At 40.1% G+C, this 19,626-nt stretch overlaps 1 protein-coding gene across 4 annotated transcripts in view; it reads left to right on the forward strand.

The window, feature by feature from the left end:
• The first annotated feature begins 200 nt into the window (after positions 1–200).
• ETV1 (ETS variant transcription factor 1) overlaps positions 201–19,626 on the forward strand; it is a 103,896-nt gene continuing 84,470 nt past the window's right edge. Inside the window, exons 1-5 of one of the 4 annotated variants that reach the window (XM_061586524.1) lie at positions 202–486; positions 945–1,086; positions 1,876–1,963; positions 3,824–3,871; positions 14,502–14,555. In XM_061586524.1, the coding sequence (XP_061442508.1) occupies positions 1,042–1,086; positions 1,876–1,963; positions 3,824–3,871; positions 14,502–14,555 (235 nt within the window). In that variant the 5' untranslated portion in view covers positions 202–486; positions 945–1,041. Of the gene's footprint in view, positions 487–944; positions 1,087–1,236; positions 1,360–1,875; positions 1,964–3,823; positions 3,872–14,501; positions 14,556–19,626 lie in introns of those variants that run through there. The other 3 variants (XM_061586525.1, XM_061586522.1, XM_061586523.1) reach the window with 3 other exon arrangements.

The raw sequence follows: 19,626 nt of genomic DNA on the forward strand, positions 1-19,626 counted from the left end.
GATCCGGGCACCGCAGTCTGTATAGCAGAGGAGCTATTATCACTGAGAGTTGCGTAAGATCCAGCGTCCTTAGCGTTAAGGAGAGCATAATTTTGAGCAATAGTATTACCTTTTTATTTTTTTAAAAATTGGTCAAATTACGGAGTAAAGGATCTGTCGAATCCCCTGCAGAAATCCGGGAAGATCCGTCTTTTCCCTTTTTCCCTTAGGGGGTGAGAGGCAGCCTGATTGACAGGCAGAAATCTGATCCTGTGAAAGACGCGGAGAGCCAATAGGATGCGGAGATCCATCAGTTTGGATTGGAGGCCCCTGGAGGAGAAATAGAGGAAAAACCACCGAATAAAGAACACTGTCAGTGGAGCTTTTCGTTTCCAAGGGGGAAGTGCTGGGAAATAATTAATGTTTTTTAAAAATTAAATTGGAAGGGCTTCTTTTTGTATGCGTGCACGCCTGTGCGCGCAGCCGATCGTCTGGCGGTACCTTCAGGTGGGTCTTTGGTAGCAACTTTGTTGTCCGTATAGCTTCGCCTGATTACGTGGTTGTGGTTTGCAAAAAGAAGGTAGTTCAGCCGTCTCTTCTCCCGTTAGGTGCAACGCGAGTTTTGTTGTGCGCCATTACTAGTTCTGTTCACGTTTACGAAAGAGCAGGGCTAGTTTGATCCCCAGGGCGCTCCAGGGACCAAACGGACGTATTAATCAGCAGCTTTGCTTCTCTATTTGATTTCTTCCTTCAAAAGTCCTTTTCCCCCTTCTGGCTGTCTTTTTTCCGGCTCTTGCTTGTAACCCAGGAGAAGGCAGCACAGAGAGGGAAGGAGGGAGGGAGGGAGATGTGTGTGTTTTTTATGAATGGGACTCTTGGAGGATTATTAGCTATGCAAATTCAAGCGGTTCATTCATGCCTTTTTTAAAATAAAGCTAAAAGCCATTTTGTGTTCCTGTTTTTAGGCTGCTTGAAGACTACATCTGGAGGAAACTTCTTTAAGTCCAATGTTCAGCAAATAATAATACTAATTAAAAAAAACACTCAGCTGAAGTCTGCAGAATGGATGGATTTTACGACCAGCAAGTGCCTTACATGGTCACCAATGTGAGTGATCAGTTACAAAGTTGCTTAAAGTTGGATCTCTCAGGGGTGAGGGTGCAATAAAGTGTGTGCATGTGGGGAGGAGAGGAAAGCTTTTGCGGGAAAATATTTTCTTTGCAGTGGGAGTAGGCTTCCTGTGTCTGGTTTGTGAGATGGATGTTTATTTCAATGTTTTCTCATTTTCTTCCAAAGACCATCACTGGTTGGATAAAAAAACACACACACTCCCATCAGTGGAAGAAGAGAACAGCGGCAAGGGCTGATACTGCTTTCAAAGTTTGTGAAGGTGTTTGCCATCTGGGAAGAATGATGTGGAGACAACCTATTTTTTTTAACCCTATCAATTTCTTTAAAAAAGGAACTTTCAAAGCACTTTAATGCCTTGAGAACAATAAGCCTTGAGAACAAAGCAGCCTGTTGTTGTCTTTGCGCTGTTCTCCCAATGAGCTTTAATGAAGCGGCTGACTCTTTAAAAATATTCTTGTGTAGGTGTTAGTGCTGCAAATTTCTAAAAATATATCCTAAGCTTAATACAGTGTTGCTCTGGAAAGTATAGGTGGCTGTAGAGATGTGTGTTTTGGGCAGGTGGGTTGAGACATAAAACATTCCCCTGAAAAATAATGCCAATAATCCTGACAGTAAACTCTAGTTTGAAGTTTAGGATTTGAGCGACTAGAAAAGTTTTTTCTCTTTCAGCAATTAATATTTTAGAAATATGTGGCTAGTATGAGTTGTTGTGTTGCCTCTTTTTTTTCTTGTTCTTTAAAAGTAACCAGTCTTTTCTATTTGTAGAATCCCTGTGGGAGAAACTGTAATGAGCGACCAACAAATGTCAGGAAAAAAAAATTCATTAACAGAGATCTGGCTCATGACTCAGAAGGTGAGGATTTGTGTTGAGGGAGGGAGGGTGAATAAATTGTATCCCCCCCCCCCAAAAATAACAAGTTGTCATGTGATGTGCTTTTTATATTCTGGTGTTTTTTCTTTCCCTCTTCCCAAAACTGGGTTCTTGTCCACATCTATTTATAGAAATAAGACAAGAAAACCACATTTAACAATATGACACAAGCTGACGAAAGCGATTCACCGCTAAGCTGCTGTACCTCTCTGTGACTCACCCCTCTCTGTGTTAAGTATTGTTGCACAGAAGGGACATAAATAATGTCACACACCTGAGTTGAGAATGTAGCAAGAGCTGACATGACAGATCCTAGAAGGGTGCGCATAGCTCCTTTGCTTGGATGGCTTTTTCCATCCCAACCCCCACATCCCAACAAAGTTTGTTTATGCTGTTGCTGCCATTGCTTTTCAGAGAGATGCTGAACTCTTGACGTTGTTTGCTTGGCAAACTGGGGGGTTAGCCACGTTATTGATACAGGGCACAAGATAATTAGTGACACTGTTAGAGCCCTGTCTTTGCTATCCTTTGTATCCCTGTTCTCTTGATTGTAGTAGTAGTAGTACTGACCATGCCATGAAATCTGAAGAGGGAATAAGGGCAGCCTTTGTAGCTGTACCTCCGAAGACAGCTCAGGCCACTAAGTCCCATAAAGCTAACTTCTTAGGAGTTTCACACAGTACTATTGCAGTATTACTTCAGTGTGTTTCGGTGTGGCTTGCCAGGAAGGAGATTCCTGCCCATATCCTGTTACAGTGAACAGCTGTTCTGCAGTGGTAATTCTTTGATGGATTGTTCCATGTCATGCAATCATTGGGTGAGGTGGGTGTATGGACACCCGCACAACTTTTTCTCAGATTGCAAGCAAGGCAGTGAAGCCCTTGGGAAATTGGGAGCCCTTAGAACTCAGTTTAGAAATGTCCGCCCAGTCTGGACACCTGCAACAGGAGACAACCTGCCCCCTCCCCCCCCCCACTTGGTCGTAGCTGAGAAAGTTCCCAAACATTCACCATCAGCTTGCAGAGAATGAGCTGTAAGAATGTGGAAAGTGGGTAAAAACACACACACTCTCCATTATTGGCTTCCTGAACTGTTTGTTGTACAAATAACTGATTTAAACTAGAATGACTTAAGACTTGAAAATGTAAACATTGGGTTCAAATTCTTCTCACATTTGGATTTGGGTGTGTATTAACGAAACATGCTTGCAACATAATCAATATACAATTCTTGCTTTACCATGACATGGAACTGCCTTGCCTAAAAAATAACAAATGGAGTTTGCTTCACCATTTTCATAGTGCTACATATGAAAGATATGGATAAAGCAGTGTACCTGTTTGTGCAAGGGTTTCCAGAACAGGTCTTCAATTGTTTCAGGGCAACAAAGATTATGGGAATTTTAAATGAAAACTCAGGCTTCAGACCTGTGCTCAGTTACTTGGGAGTAAGCCCCGGGGAAGTCAGTGTGACTTATTTCTGTGTAGACATGCTGGGAATATGTCATTGATTGACTAACGTTGCAATCCTGTGCATGTCTACTCAGATATGTCCCATTATTTGCCATATGTGCACGTTCAGCTTTAGAGCTGAAAAGGGTACTGATTATTATTGCCGGAGGTGATAGTAAAATACAGGCAGTCGGTCACACAGGTTTTAGAATCTAAATAATAATAATTTGACATTAATAGGGGTATTTTCAGTTTGCATCTATTCCAGAATAGTATTAGGAAGTACAGTTTGTACAAGGAGATGGGGGAATGAGGCACATGTAAGCATTTTATTTTATTTTTTTAAAGGGAAATGTGCTTTCCCTTTATTCATCTCTTCCTCTTTTCTTAGAACTGTTTCAAGATCTGAGCCAATTACAGGAGACGTGGCTTGCAGAAGGTAAGAGGGAAAAAGTCTTTTTGCAAAAAAGGAAAGGAAAAAAGGGGAAAACAACTCTGGATGAAAAAGGGGAGGGGGTTGGTGGAGGGAAAGGGGGGGGGAGGAAAAAGTCCTGAACTTGCTGTCTTAATGTTCAGCCCAATTAATTGAGCTCTAAAAGAGCCACCTCATGTGTCATGCATACATTAGAGCCTCTGATGAGTTTGTCTTTGGGGACTCTGGGGCTGCTCTACCCAATGTCATCACAAATTACCAGGAGAAATTGCTTCCAGCTCACAATCACATCTGCTTTTGGCAAGAACTAATGCTCCAAGACTTCAAGTTCCAAGCCTCTGTTCAGATTTTAATTGCAATTGATCAGGTTTATATTATTGTACCTCAAGAGACTGCATACAGCCAGAACTGGGCTTGCTGTTTCCTTTAGAGCAGTGCACACAATTGTTTGGTCTTCTGGTGGAAGTACTTTTCTGATGGCAGAATATAGTTTCCCTGGGCTCATCAGGACGGGATGCTTCAAGATTTAAGTGCAAGTGTCTTCTTCCCACCTTGCTCCCAACACAGAACATTAGGTGTGTATCGAAATACTGAAGGAGCAATGAGCTTTATTTTTTGGTTGTTTTGCAATGCTTTTAAAAAAAGAGAAACTGTTTCATCCCCCTTGTTTATTTTATTTGTGACGGTTTGAAATCTGATGCTGTGACTCCAGCATTGCTGTCAGGTTTTAAGAAATTAGTTTAATACTGAAGTGGAACAGCTGTGATGTTAAGAGAAGTTTTGCAAAAGCAAGTGAAGTTATTCCTAGCTTAGGGATATTTTTCTGTGACCTGTTTGGCTGTTTTAAAATGTGTTTATTTCCACCATGAAATGAAGATGACTCAGTATAGATTATCTTGCCTTCCTTTAATATATATTTTATCTAGAAGCATAAGGCTGAATTTTACCTTGTTCACATATAACCAATACTGTGCATGCATTCTGACTTGTTTATGAATGTTGAGAATTCATGGGAGTTTTTATTTTATTTTTTTTATCTCTGACTGAATGTACATTATTGTCTGTTTGAATGGACATTCTGTTTCTTTTGGAGGGGAGAACCAGAAGAGAGAATTGAATGTGACTACTTAACATGGAAAGGAGGAAATGCTGTAATGGTATAGGCTGACTAGCTTTTTGATCTCTCTCCATATATTTTTGCCAAGTAGTTAGCATATAGTGTAAGCTTTTCCGTCCTTTTTCTAATCTTTTATTCCTAGTCATGTTTTTTATGTCCAACATCAGTACGGAGAAACCAGGTGCCCTGTGTGCATAAGAGATGGTAGAACTTTAAGTTGGAAGAGCACTTGTAATAGGACCAACTGCAGTGAAATTCCTCTTTAAAATGCAAGAGTGACTCATTATATTAAGGTAACTTAAGTTGTTCATAGACCTTTACACATTATTCATCATAATAAACCAGAAGATTATTAAAACTCTAAAAGCTGAGATGAGGATATTAATTTCAAATTGAGCGATTCATTTTTTTGAAGTTGCAATTTGTATGTATCTGTTTTGGATTTTGGTTCAGTTGATAGTGACTAAATGTTGGCATTAATTTGAGAAATTATTATTGGATCCAATATTTTTGCTGCTGAATTGCTATTTTTAAAAACTATTTTAATATTTTCATATGTTCCGTAATAGTTTACTTTATTCTGTTTATGAAGAAAGGATTCAGAATACTTTTTTCCATATCAATTCATTCATTCATTCATTCATTTGTGTGTGTGTGTATGTGTACAGTCCACATACAGACAAGAGAATTAAGAATTTAGGCTACATTCCTGCATACTTCTCTGGGAGTAAGCCCCATAGAAAACAATGGGACTTACTTCTGATTAAATATGTACCCTATACCTGCTTTACTGGAAATAAGCCAGGAAACTCAGTGGGACTTACTTGTAAGTAGACATGTGTAGGATTGTTAAGTAAAATAAGAAAGTTAGACTATAGTATTACTGAAATATCCTATTTAAAATGAATCACTGTACAGAAATATTTGTATATTGTGTACTGTTACAGTAGCTGCTCTTTAGAGTTTATTTAAATAAGCTTTTAAAGGTGAAATTGATCTAGTTATTTTCCTGTTGTTCAGAAATATCAGTAGTTGAAAGTGAGTGTTCTGGAAGAAAGGAAAGTGGGGTGTTTTTTTTAAAGAAAGCCAGAACTGCACAGTCATAATTTCATAATCTCTTTTTGCACATTAAAGGAGGAAAATATAATCCAAAGTTTGCAGAATATCTGTTAGGGATGCTTCCATTCAGTGTCAACTGCAATTGGACCAGAGATGACTTTTTAACCCCCAAACTGCTATTTCAGCTAATCTCATTTTTACCTTTCCCTTGATTTTGTCCATTGATGGTGGTCCTGGTTCTTTGTAAAGTTACAACTCGACCAAATTTGCAGCCATGCTATTTGTTCACACAATTATTTTCATGATGCTGTGTAGCCAGGAAAGTGGCCATGACATGTTGATACCTCCCTTTTTTTCAACTTGGAGCAATAGCAATTGATAGGATTCTTCTATGAGTTCAGAACTCCCATTGGGTACTAACCAGGTCAGAAAAAAATCCTCTTCTCTGTTGCACTGCAACATACTTAACTCTGTGGATATGAAGAATTGAGGGAGTGGGGATGAGAAAGAATTGCCCTTAATAGTTGAGACGCTTCAGCTGCATATTTATCAGCATCCCTATTCTTCTGTGGAGAATGTTGCTTAAAATGAGTAATCATAAACAGTCTATTCTCTTTTCAGTGTGTGCACAAAAAGTGCCATTGGAAACAATGGGATTTACATATGTATTGAAGGAAGAATATAATTCAAAGTGGTGAATGGAAACAGGCCATTTTATTTTGTTGCTGTTGTGTGATGTGTGCACTATGCCAAGCCCAAAATGTCACACTCAAAAATGTGTTGCATCCTGTAGTGCAAGAATGCAACAGAGGGTTCCACAGAATTTCTTCCTGCTTTACATATAAGGAACAGAATTAGATGACTGCCCCCCCTCAGTGGGGAAAGGAAAATAAAACTCCTGTTCCTCTTAATAGCAATGCTGAGATTTAGAATAAGCAATCGATATCAGGATATTAAAAAAAGTGATGAAAGGCTGTTAATAATTTCCTCGTTTAGTCAAGCATTAATATTTCTTCCTAACAGTCAATGCTATTCAGGCTCTTATATGCATGCACGTAAAAACTGGCCTCGAAATTGGTGGAACTTGCTTTCAAGTAATAAAAGGATTTCAGTACCGCTATATGTGAATTTCCACCATCCCTCCCCATGTGAAGTCATGGTGGCCCCATGCTGACCCAGCAATACTATGCAACTCCTCTTATTGAATCTGTAGCTATTGCATTAAGTTTCTCTTGACAAATAGAAGTTAACCATTGACTTGAAAGAATCGGCTCAAATATGAGCATAATGTATTTTTCATTATGGGAAGCTCCAGCTGTTTGTTCTGTAACAACAACAAAAAGGAAAAAAAGAAGAAAAAGAAAAAGAACTGATGCTGAAAGCCTGCTGTGTTATGGTAGAAACGTTTTTGTGGTTGAAAGAAAAATGAGCTAAAGGGGAAGTATGCTTTTAAATCCTTATTGAAAACATTAAAAAGTTGAATAGAATAACCAGAATGTAAACGTTGTGGGAGAGATGATAAGCCTGTATTTCTGTTAACGTTGGTATTGATTTGACCCAACGCCATTTGGAATTTCAGTATAGACTAATCTGTTAATCAAAGAAGTAGGTGAAGGAATTGCTTGATTCTTTCCTTCTCTGCAAAGTGGCAAGGGATATCCAGGTAAAAGAACTGATTTCATTATAATATGTTGGTGCTGCGTATTGGTCAGTTCTGGTGAATGAACGTTTTACGAAAGAGGGTGCATCAGATCTTTTGCTGTTAGCAATGCTTATACATAATGAGTGCCATGACAGTTTTGATTGCTGCCTCTCTTTATTTCCAACGAAACTAATAGCTACCAATAGAAGTCTCCACCTCCCCTAACATTCAAGTTCTTATTTCAATAGGATCAGTTATTCAGGTGCTGTAAATCGGGTCACCCTCCAATGTTTGCCATCCTGCCCCAAGTCAAGGGAGTTGCAGAATCTTTGACAGTGCAATCGTATGCATATCTACTCAAAAAAGAGCCCCATTGACTTCAGTGGAACTTGCTCCCAGTTAACTGGATAGAGGATTGCAGCCTTAAGTTGAGGGATCTTGCTCTTGTTTGTTGGTACAGTGTTTTTAAAAAAAGTTTTGCCTTTTTTTGAAGATCTCATAATCCGATGCAGGAAATAAAATAGTGCACTGTATTGAAAAATTAATCAGTGGAATATTGGAATGAACTCAGTGCAGTAAAAAACTGGGAAGTATGATAAGACATTATGTTGAAATGGTAGACCTAGCACACAAGTTTATTTTTCATTGGGAGGGGGGGGGATCTTGGAGGCTGAAGCTTCCTGAAATTGGGAAATACATACATGTATGTATGTGTCGCAAATGGGCAATTCTGAGCTTTATAGGAATTGGTGTAATGTTTTGTGCCACTGAGTATTTCTAACCCGCCCTTCCCCAACTTCACTACTTTCTGGAGTTGTTTTAAGAATGCTTATAAGTTTACAAGGTCTGAGCTGCACTTTCAAAATCCACTTGAATTTTACATACCGTCATCCAGTTTGCATGCAGAATTGTATGGGTTCTTAAAAGTGTCTTGGGCAAAACTTCTAGCAATGTCGGCAACATTATATTTCTTGGTACTTTCAGAAGATGCAAAACATGTGCTGTCTTCAAATGGTTGGGTACTCTTCCTGTACAGCTCATTTTAGAAAAGTCACCAGTCACATAGAAGAGACCAATGTTCACTTCCTACATTTTAGCCACCGAATAACTTCTTGCTTCCAGAATAATCAAAGTAATATATCCCCTCTCAACGTGTCTTGATGGTGGGGAAAAACTTTAGGAAATACCTAATCCCTTGATAACCCGAACTCACTAGAGGAAGCGCTGCCATACTCTGGAGGAAGTTCTTCAAACAAGAAAGGGAATAGAAATAGTTTCCCTGCCAATCTACCTTGTCTACTCTTTTCTTTCCCCCCCTTCCTCCCCCCCCCGTAGATTCTGTGACTCTTCATTTAGGGAGCAGCTTTTATCAGCTTCTTAGTTTTTGCTTGACTGCTCATTTATGGTAAGTTTGCTTGTCCTAGTAAGGGCCTGTGCTGTATGTGAGATGAAGCAGCGGAATGGATGTGTTTATGTAAAAAGTTCAAGTTTACTCTGTTCTCTCTTTCTCTTTTTCTTCTCTTTTTTTTTTCCTACCCCGGTGTGACTAGAAAAAATGGTGGTTGAAGCCAGATGTTTCTTGCTGGATTTTTTTTTTTTTTTTGTGAATGGAGGCAGAGCTCCAGTTTTGACTGCTTGTTGTGAAGAATGACTTAGGAGATCAGCTGTCTCATTCACTGGCAGAAAGAATCACTCCTACGTCTTCTGCCTTGTTTGGCTGCAGGTCATTGTTATAGTGGGTAGAGCTGGCTTTAATTAAATAGCAACTCCTTTTTGTATGGGCTGGTGCCTAGTTTTCCATCCTCTCTCTTTCTCCCCACCTTTCAGCACACTCATGCTTTTTTTTTTTGTATATTTGCCAGAGAAGAAAGTAAATTGATCTTCAGCTTATGTCTTTTTCTTTTACAGCCTGCTTCTGGCTTGCTTGATACGCTAAAATCTGAGTGTCTTTCTTTGCCCCACCCCACTCCAAGTAACATGTTCAGATCTCTTCCTCTTAATATTAAAAAAAAAGTTAATTTCTGTACTGTGTTTAAAATGCCAAAAGCACAAAGGGCACGATCTTATCCGCACCTCCGCTGGTCCCATTAAGCTTGGATAGGGCTTGTGTCCCTGTAAAACATCATATGTGGGAGATTGGGCTGAAAGGAGCTCATGTTTTTAACCAAGCAAGTGATTTTAAGGAAAGTTTAAAAAAAACAAACACCAAACTGAGAGCTCTTTGTAAAGATCATAATTAATGCTGTGTTGCCTTTACTTCCACCCATGGGAGATGGGGAGAAGCTGGGAAGGGAGTGGGAGAGGAGAAACATTTGGTAATAATCAGGCTTTAGCAAAGAACAGATGTTGGTCGCTCAAGTAAAGAGTTGGAGAATTGGTGGCAACTTGTCTATATTAATGCAGAACGAACCTGACAGAGCTGTTCCTGCTATTACCAGTATTGTCACATGCTTAAGCTCCTCAAAAGGCTTCTGGTGTTTATTTCCCCCTTCCTTCTCATTTAATTAAACAGAGTGGGGACATGGTCATCTTAAAAAGATGGAGATTATTACATGCATTTGAAGATTTTTGCCCCTTTATGTAATTATCTGTGTTCAGGAAATAATTGTGTTGATGTGCCTCCCCCCCTTTGCCCTGCACACTGACACTGTATTCAAAACCACTGTAGCCTTTATGACAGCCTCACAGAATTGCAGCAACTGCATTGACAAGAAGAGAGGAAATGAATGATATATAAATGTGCTTGCAGTTACATCCCTCAAAAATTATATTTTGCTTTTCAGACGTCTGTGCTTTTAGTTCTATTTAACTGCCTGCTTGCTGGTCTAACTTGCAAGTCCTTCAAGGTGAGGCTCTTTTGGGGTATGTGTGTGTGAAAGTTTTTTTGACAAGATTACATTAGTAAGGGTGTACATCTTTACAAACTTAGCTGGGAGTGTCTCATTGAACCCAAAGGGGCTTACTTCTGAGTGGACTTATGTAGGATCGCATGTAAGTTACTAATGCATCACTGCTCCCCTTCTCTAAAAGGAGTGGAGGCACTGTGGGACAAGAGATTAGACACGAGTCTTTTATTTCCAGGAGAGTTTAAATCTTGGTGTCCTGTACTAATTCTGATATCATCTTTATATTTGATCAGTGTTTTCATTTGTAATGTTAAGGGCAGGTATATATATTTTCTTATACTCATCAACATGGGATTGAGAACTTCTCCAAAGGGAGGTGTTTGCATCCAAGAAACAGCATAAAATGTCAGAACAGGTGTCTAATCACATTTAATTTACTCCCAATAGAGAAGAAAAATCTGCATTTCAGACATTCTTTCTACAGAGTTTTGTAAATGGCTCAGTAGTACTTTTATTTTTTAAGAAAGCTTTTTTAAAACTGTATTTATAAAATGGTGTATACTTGGGGGGGGTTCTCCTTGCATAGATATATTCTATGAAAGGCAACAGTGGGTTCCCCCTTTATTGTCAATCTGGCACATCAAAAGTCAATGCAGATGTAACCTAGTGATAAAAATGAATGTTAATAGTGAATTTCTGCTGTAGATTTTCTGTCCTTTGAAAGGGAAAGCTAAGGCTTTGTTCTAGTTTGTTTTTTTGTTTGTACTGCCTTCAAGTCGACCCCGACTTATGGCGACCCTATGAATAGGGTTTTCATGGTAAGCGGTATTCAGAGGGATTTACCATTGCCTTCCTCTGAGGCTGAGAGGCAGTGACTGGCCCAAGGTCACCCAGTGAGCTTCATGGCTGTGTGGGGGTTCGAACCCTGGTCCTCCAGCTCATAGTCCAACACCTTAACCACTACACCACACTGCCTCTCCACTGTTCTAGTTTGTAATACTACTAAAATGTGTGCAATGAGTGGGTTTCACTGGTAAAGGACAACTTCTGTACAAATTTGTATATAGTACAGATGTAAGTGCAGGCTACATCCTATATTTACTACATGTAGTCTCTGCTACATGTGTCTGCAATATCAGAAAAATGATCCAGTTCATTGTTTTCGCTTAAGAAAGTAACTTTTTAAAATGTATGCTAGTCTGTTCATCCTTGTGTCTTAAATATATCCCTGACTTCCAGTATATCGAGGTCAGAGTGTACAGATACCATTTCGTTGTATCAGATTCTGCCACTCATGATGCTGATTAACAAGTTTGTTACTCTTTTTATTTTAACTTATTAAAATACTTCAACCAATTTTTAAAAGTTAGTCTGAGGACTTTCATTTATACTTCCATTTTCCCTCCCCCACATTGCTACAAAATGCAAAGCAGGTTCTGCTAAGCTGAATAAAACAACTTGTGGAATGCTGCTAAGTTTGCTTTTTCTCTTGGGCTTGTGAATCAGCATAGTGGCTAAGTGTTTAGCTTTGACATGGGGAATTCAGCTTCAAGGCTCCCCTTGTGTCATTATGTCTCAACCTAAACCTACCTCATAGGATTGCTGTGAGGCTAAAATGCTTGTTTTAAAAATAAAGAAAAGTAGGCTGTGTCCTCCTAATGCTAATGATGTCGTGGTTCCCTTTGATGGGAAAAGAGGTTAATCTATATGTACTACTGGAATATAAACTGGATTAAAATATAGAATGTGCAGGATCTTTGTAGTGGCTAGGCTTCTGTGGCAATAAGGGAGAGCAATGAAAAGGGTGGTACATTATAATTTGCAGTTTTGACTATAGTCTCAATGCTTTCCCAAAATGAACAACTATATGAATATAGTCATGATCCCCTATATGCCTACTACTGAAACTTACGTTCGCATTGTTTGGTAGTTGCCAAAACACCATAAACCATTTTCACATTTAAAAGAGTAGAGGTTTTCTCTGTAACATGTCAACAGTAGATGCTAACTTGGATATATAAATTAGCTGTTATACAGATGACAATGCCTTTACCTCAAATATCTCTTGATTCTAATGCAGTCTAATTCTGCCCAATTAATAAAATCATGAGCAAGTGGTGTTGTTGTGAGTGTGATCTAGAAGCCCTGGTCAAGATCTAGGCAAAGAAGAAACTAATTCTGTGAGCCAAAGAACTGTCACACGTGGCTTATCCTCAAAGAACAATATCTCACGCTGCATGGCAATCTGTCTTTGGAAATGAGGGGAGATTCAAAAGAAGCTCATGTTACGATATGGGGCCCAGTTGTTCAAATGAACCTGGGTTGGCATAAGTCATGTGCTCTGAATCTAAGCAGCTCATTAGATAACAGCCTCAGTAAACATCTTTTTGGGCTAGTGTGGACTCCTCTCATATCACTCTTCTTGACTCGTATATGATTTTACATTGGCCTTAATAGGAGCTGTGTATGTTGGATATCTGTCTATTGTGTGGATGTTTTGTGTCAACGAAGCCCTTAATGATAAGATGAAAGCCTGTTTAAAAGTGTTTCATGCTACATTCATTTATTAGTGCTGCAATAGTCCAAAAGGAGTTTTTGTTCCTGCTAGCTGTTTGCCTAATGTTATATATATATATTTGAAGGAGAATAAACCAGTGTCAACTTTTGACACTGGGGAAAATGATGGTGTCTGGTGGTGTCTTAAAAGCAAGCACCCAACTCATCTTGATTTTAAGTATGTTAATAACTAGGGTAGGACTGTATATTTGTTGCTGACTTTAATTTACCCAGATGCTTTCCACTAAGCAATGCCAGCAATGATTCTGATCATGAGACAAATTAACCCGTATAGGTATGAATGTATGGTTAGCCAATAAGCCCCTAGGAGAGGACTCTTGGTGAACTAGGGAAATGAAAAACAAAAACAAAAAATACTGCTGAATATAAACGTAGATTTACAGCTGTGTTGCTTAATCCTATGCATCTTACTTGGAAGTAAGTTGTATTGAACTCAGTGAGCCTTATTTCTGAATAACCAAGCATAAAGAGAAGGCTTGAATTATATGCGGATCTTAGAATATGGTGAAGTGAGATTTTGCTATGTAATGTACGTTTATTTAACAATGTATTTTAGCCACACTTGTGGACACATAGTGGATCCTTGCTAATCTTAATACTGCTTAGGTTTCTTTGCAGAAATGTCCTTACTTTCTAAGCTAAATTATGAATGTTTCAAAGACATTCTTGTTTTAGAAGCATGGAGCTAAGTTTCCATCTGTGCTAAATTAAAAAAACAAAAAATTGGTACTCCTTTTGAATGAGCAGTCTGGAGTTCTTGGTACAATGAATACTGGTTTAGATGGATCCTAGAATTTCACAGCATTCACAAAGAAATGAATCCTTCTAATCTCTTCATTGTAAACAACTACTCCACCCCACCCCCCTTTGACTGTAGCTTTTCTCTTTTCAATAAAATGCTACAGTTCAAAAGTAACAGCCTGAAAAGCTTACATGGACTTCTGCATACATTATGTTTGACCGGTTGGTTGCTTTCTCCAGTGATACCAGCCTAATTTATTACTACATAGATGCAGTGCTTCCTCCTAAATGTTGGTCAGATGCAAGCATAAATCTAATGTGGGTAACTGCTGTCTACCACTAGTTTTACTGTCAGGGTACTTGGCAACCAACACATCACCTAATTTATTGAAATGCACACTTTAACGTTCTGATACGTACCCGCCAATATGGAAATTAATGTTCAATGGTAACAAATGCTCCTGATCATGTGCAGAATTTACACACTCAAATTCTTTTTCTGTTGGTTTTTGTACATAATTTGAATTCTTATTAATGCTAATCATCATCTTGATTTGGCTTCGGCTAGTCCTAAGAGTTAAGATAATTCTTATGTTTTTAGTGGCTTTTGTATGTTAATTCCTTTCTTTCTGTTTTCCTCCACCTTATCTTCAGCTCAGGTACCTGACAATGATGAGCAGTTTGTGCCAGACTACCAGGCTGAGAGTTGTAAGTATAGTGTGACTCACCTCTTTTATTTTCTTTAAAAAGAAAATGTTTTCAATGTCTGCCTCAGGTGTGGGGAATCTTTGGCCCTCCAGATGTTGCTGAGTTACACCTCCCATCAGCCTTAGCAACTGTGGCCAATGGATTGTAGCCAGGAAAAGTGGTTTGACAGAAGCCAGTTTCATTTTTCCTTCTTTTGTGGAGGGGCAGTTGGTGAGAGATGCGTTTTTGCAAGTTGAGGGATCTAATGTGTTCTTGTAATACAGATATGAGCAACCTGCAGGCCTCCAGATGTTGATGGACTACAGCATCCATCACCCCATGAGCACTGGTCATGCTGATAACACAAAACCTGTAAGGCTCAGATTGCCTATCCTAGATCCAACATGATGAGCAGCATAATTTTGAGAGCCTAACCCTGCTCTGAATCACAGGGGTGAGGAAACTGTCACCCTCCAGATCCTGGGCTAACTCCCACCAATCCCAGCCAGCATGGCCAGTCATTGGAGATGATGGGAGTTGTAGTCTAGCAGCATCTGGAGGTTCTCCACGCCTGCTGTAAATGCTAGTGTAATAAGATGAGGGATTCTTTTATGCTGACACTGACAGGAAGGGTGACGGGGTGGAGGTAACCTGTGACCTTCCAGATGTTGCTGGACTACAACTCCCAGCATCCTAGACTATTGGTCATACTCGTGAGGGCTGATGAAAGTTCGAGTCCAACAACATCTGGAGGGTGTGTTGGGTTCTCCATCCCTCATCTAGAGGTAGCTTTGCTTCCTATAGCTTTGTGTCATGTTGCTTGCCATCATCAATGCTGTTTTGCCAGTGCTGGAGAAAAGCCTCTGTGCAGTTCAGCAATAGCACATATGAGGGCAGAAGCAAAGTAGAGAAATAAAGGGGAGTTGAGGCAGCCCATGGTCCCAAGAGTCATGAATGACTAGTGTTGGCAATAAAGGTTAGCAATGGGTTCTTGAGTTATAACTGGGCACTTGTGTAGGATTTCAGTTTAGCTATTTCACTGCAAACACAGCTACTAAAACCTCAAATGGGGTTGGGATGTAGAACATATTTCAGTGTGAAATTGGCGAGATTCGCACACAGCTTATTTCCCCAAAATATCTTAATTTCATAGATCTTTTTTTTAATGTTCTTTTAGCTGTTCATCAAAGGGTTGGTTCACATGAACAGTTCATGCCCCTTTCATTTGCTCAATCACATTTGTTGTGACCTAGATCTCTGTAAACTGCTATTGGTGCCCAGTGGTGCAAGAGCCACAACATGACAGAGAGCTTATTGTGGCTAGCCATTTGTGTGGTAACTGTGATCATCATGCAAATACACTGGATATATGAGCTGCCTATTGTGGGACAAAGACTGAATAGCAACCCCTGACAACAGCTTAGCTCTGATAATGTTCTGGTCTCATTTGCCCCATCCTCCCAGCAGCCCCTGTAAAAGGAAGCAGGAAAAGGATCCTGTTAAGTTAACAGGCTCTGTTTGGAACGCCTTGACTGTATGTCTTTGCCTGTCCCTTGCCTATCTATCCTGGAGTGTCTAAGCTTACAAGGTAGGCCCCTTATCTAGTTATGTTGCTTATATCCTAGTGCAGCCTTTCCCAACCAGTGTGCCTCCAGATGTTGTTGGACCACAACTCCCATCAGCCTCAGCCAGCATTGCCAGTGGTCAGGAAGATGGGAGTTGTGGTCCAACAACATCTGGAGGCACACTGGTTGGGAAAGGCTGTCCTAGTGAGACCTTGACCCAGACATTAATGGGGCAGCAGAACCATTCAGGACATTGTATTACAGTAAACACCTGAAGTCCTAACTACTTCAGGCCATGATGGAGAACTTATACAGATGGTAAATGTGTCAGTACTTTGTCCCTTAACAGTACTTGCACATTTGCAGTTGAGGGCTTGATTCTTGACCTGATAGAATGATTGTTTTCAAAGTAAGTTGCTATCTGTCTTTCCCCGCTCCCAGCCTTCAAACTTAGGAAAATTCAGCATAGGGATGGGGACCTGTTTTTGGGCTACAGCTCCTCTCATTCCTGACCATTGGCTATACTGGCTGAGGCTGATGGAAGTTGAAACAAAGCCCTGTGAGGAGAGACTGAAAGAACTGGGCATGTTTAGCTTTGAGAAGAGAAGACTGAGGGGAGATGTTGTCACACAGAGGAGGGCCAGGATCTCTTCTCGATAATACCAGAGTGCAGGACACAGAATAATGGGCTCAAGTTACAGGAAGCCATATTTTGGCTGAACATCAGAAAAAACTTCCTAACTGTTAAGGCAGTACAACAATGGAACCGATTACCTATGGAGGTGCTGGGCTCTCCAACGTTGAAGGCGTTCATAAGGCAGTTGGACACCATACTGTTGGGTATGCTTTAAGCTGGATTCCTGCACTGGGAAGGGGATTGGCCTTGTAGGCCCCTTCCAACTCTACTATTCTATGATTATATATGAGGACCACAGATTCCCCACCCTGGCAGTGAGGTTGTCAAAATGTATAGCATTTAGCCTTGTGAGTGCATGCCTGCCCCAGAGTTCTTGAGTATCATTGTTGGCATGTCTGTCTTTTGTTTCTTCTTAAGTCACAGTCCTATAAACAGAGGGTAGGGAACCTCAGGCACAGGGTCCAAATGTGTCCCTCCATGCTTCTCATTCCAGTCCTTGGAACTCTGCCAAGGCCACTGTTCCCCAGGCCACACCCCTCACTGACCCTGATCTGTTCCTCTGGTTAATCTACCTGGCTGGAACATCTCCTTGAACTGTGGCAATACCTCTTGCTTACCTGGATGGAGAGTGGTGTATGTATGATTGAGCCCACTTTTGCCACACCCACTGCAGGTAGGTAGCTCCCAGAAGGTTGCCCATGAGAGAATGTGACGCTCGAGCTAAAAAGTTCCTCACCCCTGCGAAACACACTTAATCTGGGAGTAAGTCTCATTAACTACTTCTGAGGAGACATGTATAGACTTGCACTGTTACTTTTCTGTTCTGCCACCAGCTTTATTTCAAGGGGTAAGCCCGTTTGTCATGACTGACTTTTGTGGTCGAAGAGTCATTGCTGGTGACCTTCCTCTCTCATTTTGTGTGATAAAGAGGTTTTGTGAAAGTACCCTCCCCTGGAAATGTACAAATCATAGATTCTGAAAATAACATTAAATGGTCCTTTCAGAATATGGTAATGTGATATTTTACCACGATCTTGTGTGTGCTTAGTCTCTTTCATCTCAAAAACTGGCATCGTTCTTAAAAAAAAAAAAGGCCTATATTTCTCAAAACTAAGCTACAGTGCTTCAACAGTGGCCCATAACTGCTGGGGACACAGAGCCTTTACCTCTAACATTCTTCACCAAGTACACATTGAATGCCTAAAACTGTATGTGGTTAATAATACGTGTTTTAAAGATTTATATTAATATGTGCACATGTCCTGTATTGGTTTTTTAAAAATTTTACCTCAAGAATTTCTTGATTTTTACTATATACGGGTTTTAAATTCAATATTCTACAGCAAAGGGGGAGGGGGAATTTCAGATTTGTTCTGGTTATGCAATTTTCTTATGTTAAGCAGTTCTCAGGTTTGGAAGCTGTAACTGATGTATAATTTGTTCATCACACACACACACACACACACACACACACACACACACACACACACACACACACACACACACACACACACACACACACACACACACACACACACACACACACACACACACACACACACACACACACACACACACACACACACACACACACACACACACACACACACACACACACACACACACACACACACACACACACACACACACACACACACACACACACACACACACACACACACACACACACACACACACACACACACACACACACCCCCCCCAATTCCAGCCAGCACAGTAGATTTTCTGACTTCCCTGGCAAACCTTTCCTATTCCAGTAAACAGTGTAAGTAACTTTTCACTTGCTGAAATAAGTTATTGATTGGAAAATTATAATCTTTGAAATCAAGTACCTGTCAATTTTAATGTTGAGGTGTTGTAAAAATGACATTAAACAAAGACAAGTGAAAGAAGCATATTGTGTCACGTTGAGTGCTATGGCTAAATAATAGCCTCTGAACCCCTTGTTGGATGAAGTTGCCTTTTGTGCGTGAAATGAACCTTGATGTGTTGGCTTGAAATGGAGTTTGATCAAAGTAATTGGAGTATTCAAACTGCATCATACATTTAACAGTCAATCCCTCTTCCCAGGGAACTCTGGGAATTGTAGCTCTGTGAGGGGAACAGGGTCTCCTCACCACTCTCAGTGACCTCAAAAAACCATGACTGTCGAAGTGGTATAATAGTGTCTTAAATGCACAGTGCAGATGGAGCTTTAGAGTACTCCAGAGACTTCTGATGACAAATAGGCAATTCAGTTGAAATGATAGTCCTCTATGGCAGATTGTGGCTTGTATCCTGGCTTTTTGTTGATGCTGTTCTTCTTTTTTCAAAATAAAACTAATGAGCATTTTACAGCGCCCTCGACAAACTACAGTTCTCAGGATTTTGCGGGGGAGGCCATGACTGTTTAAAGTGGTATAATAGTACTTTAAATATATGGTGCAAATGTGGCCTATACATTTTCATTGCCACTTTGTATATTATAATGCAAGGCTGCCTTTGCTGTGTGTGTTGAGTGCACATGTGAAAAAAAGATCGTGTAGAACTCCATATATTTTGACGCTGTGAGCCTATATAGCAGGTGTGGGCAACCTGTAGCCCTCCTGATGTTGTTGGATTCCAGGTCCCATCAGCCCCAGCCACCATAGCCAATGGGATTTGGAAGGTGAGAGGTTGCCCACCCCTGCTATAGAGGGATACTTCAGATTTGGAAAGCTTGTGGCTGCTAAATTCAGTGTCTGTACTCAGTGCAAGTGCCATTTTTGGGTATATCCAAATTCTTTCTCTGGAAGTGCAAAGTTCTGCTGATTATTTTGTTTCACCAGCTATTGTTACAAAATAAATCAATGATTCGTAGAGAAGGGTTATGAACTGTGAATGAGAAATC

Source organism: Rhineura floridana, chromosome 10 (assembly GCF_030035675.1).
Source record: "Rhineura floridana isolate rRhiFlo1 chromosome 10, rRhiFlo1.hap2, whole genome shotgun sequence".
Lineage (NCBI taxonomy): Eukaryota > Metazoa > Chordata > Lepidosauria > Squamata > Rhineuridae > Rhineura > Rhineura floridana.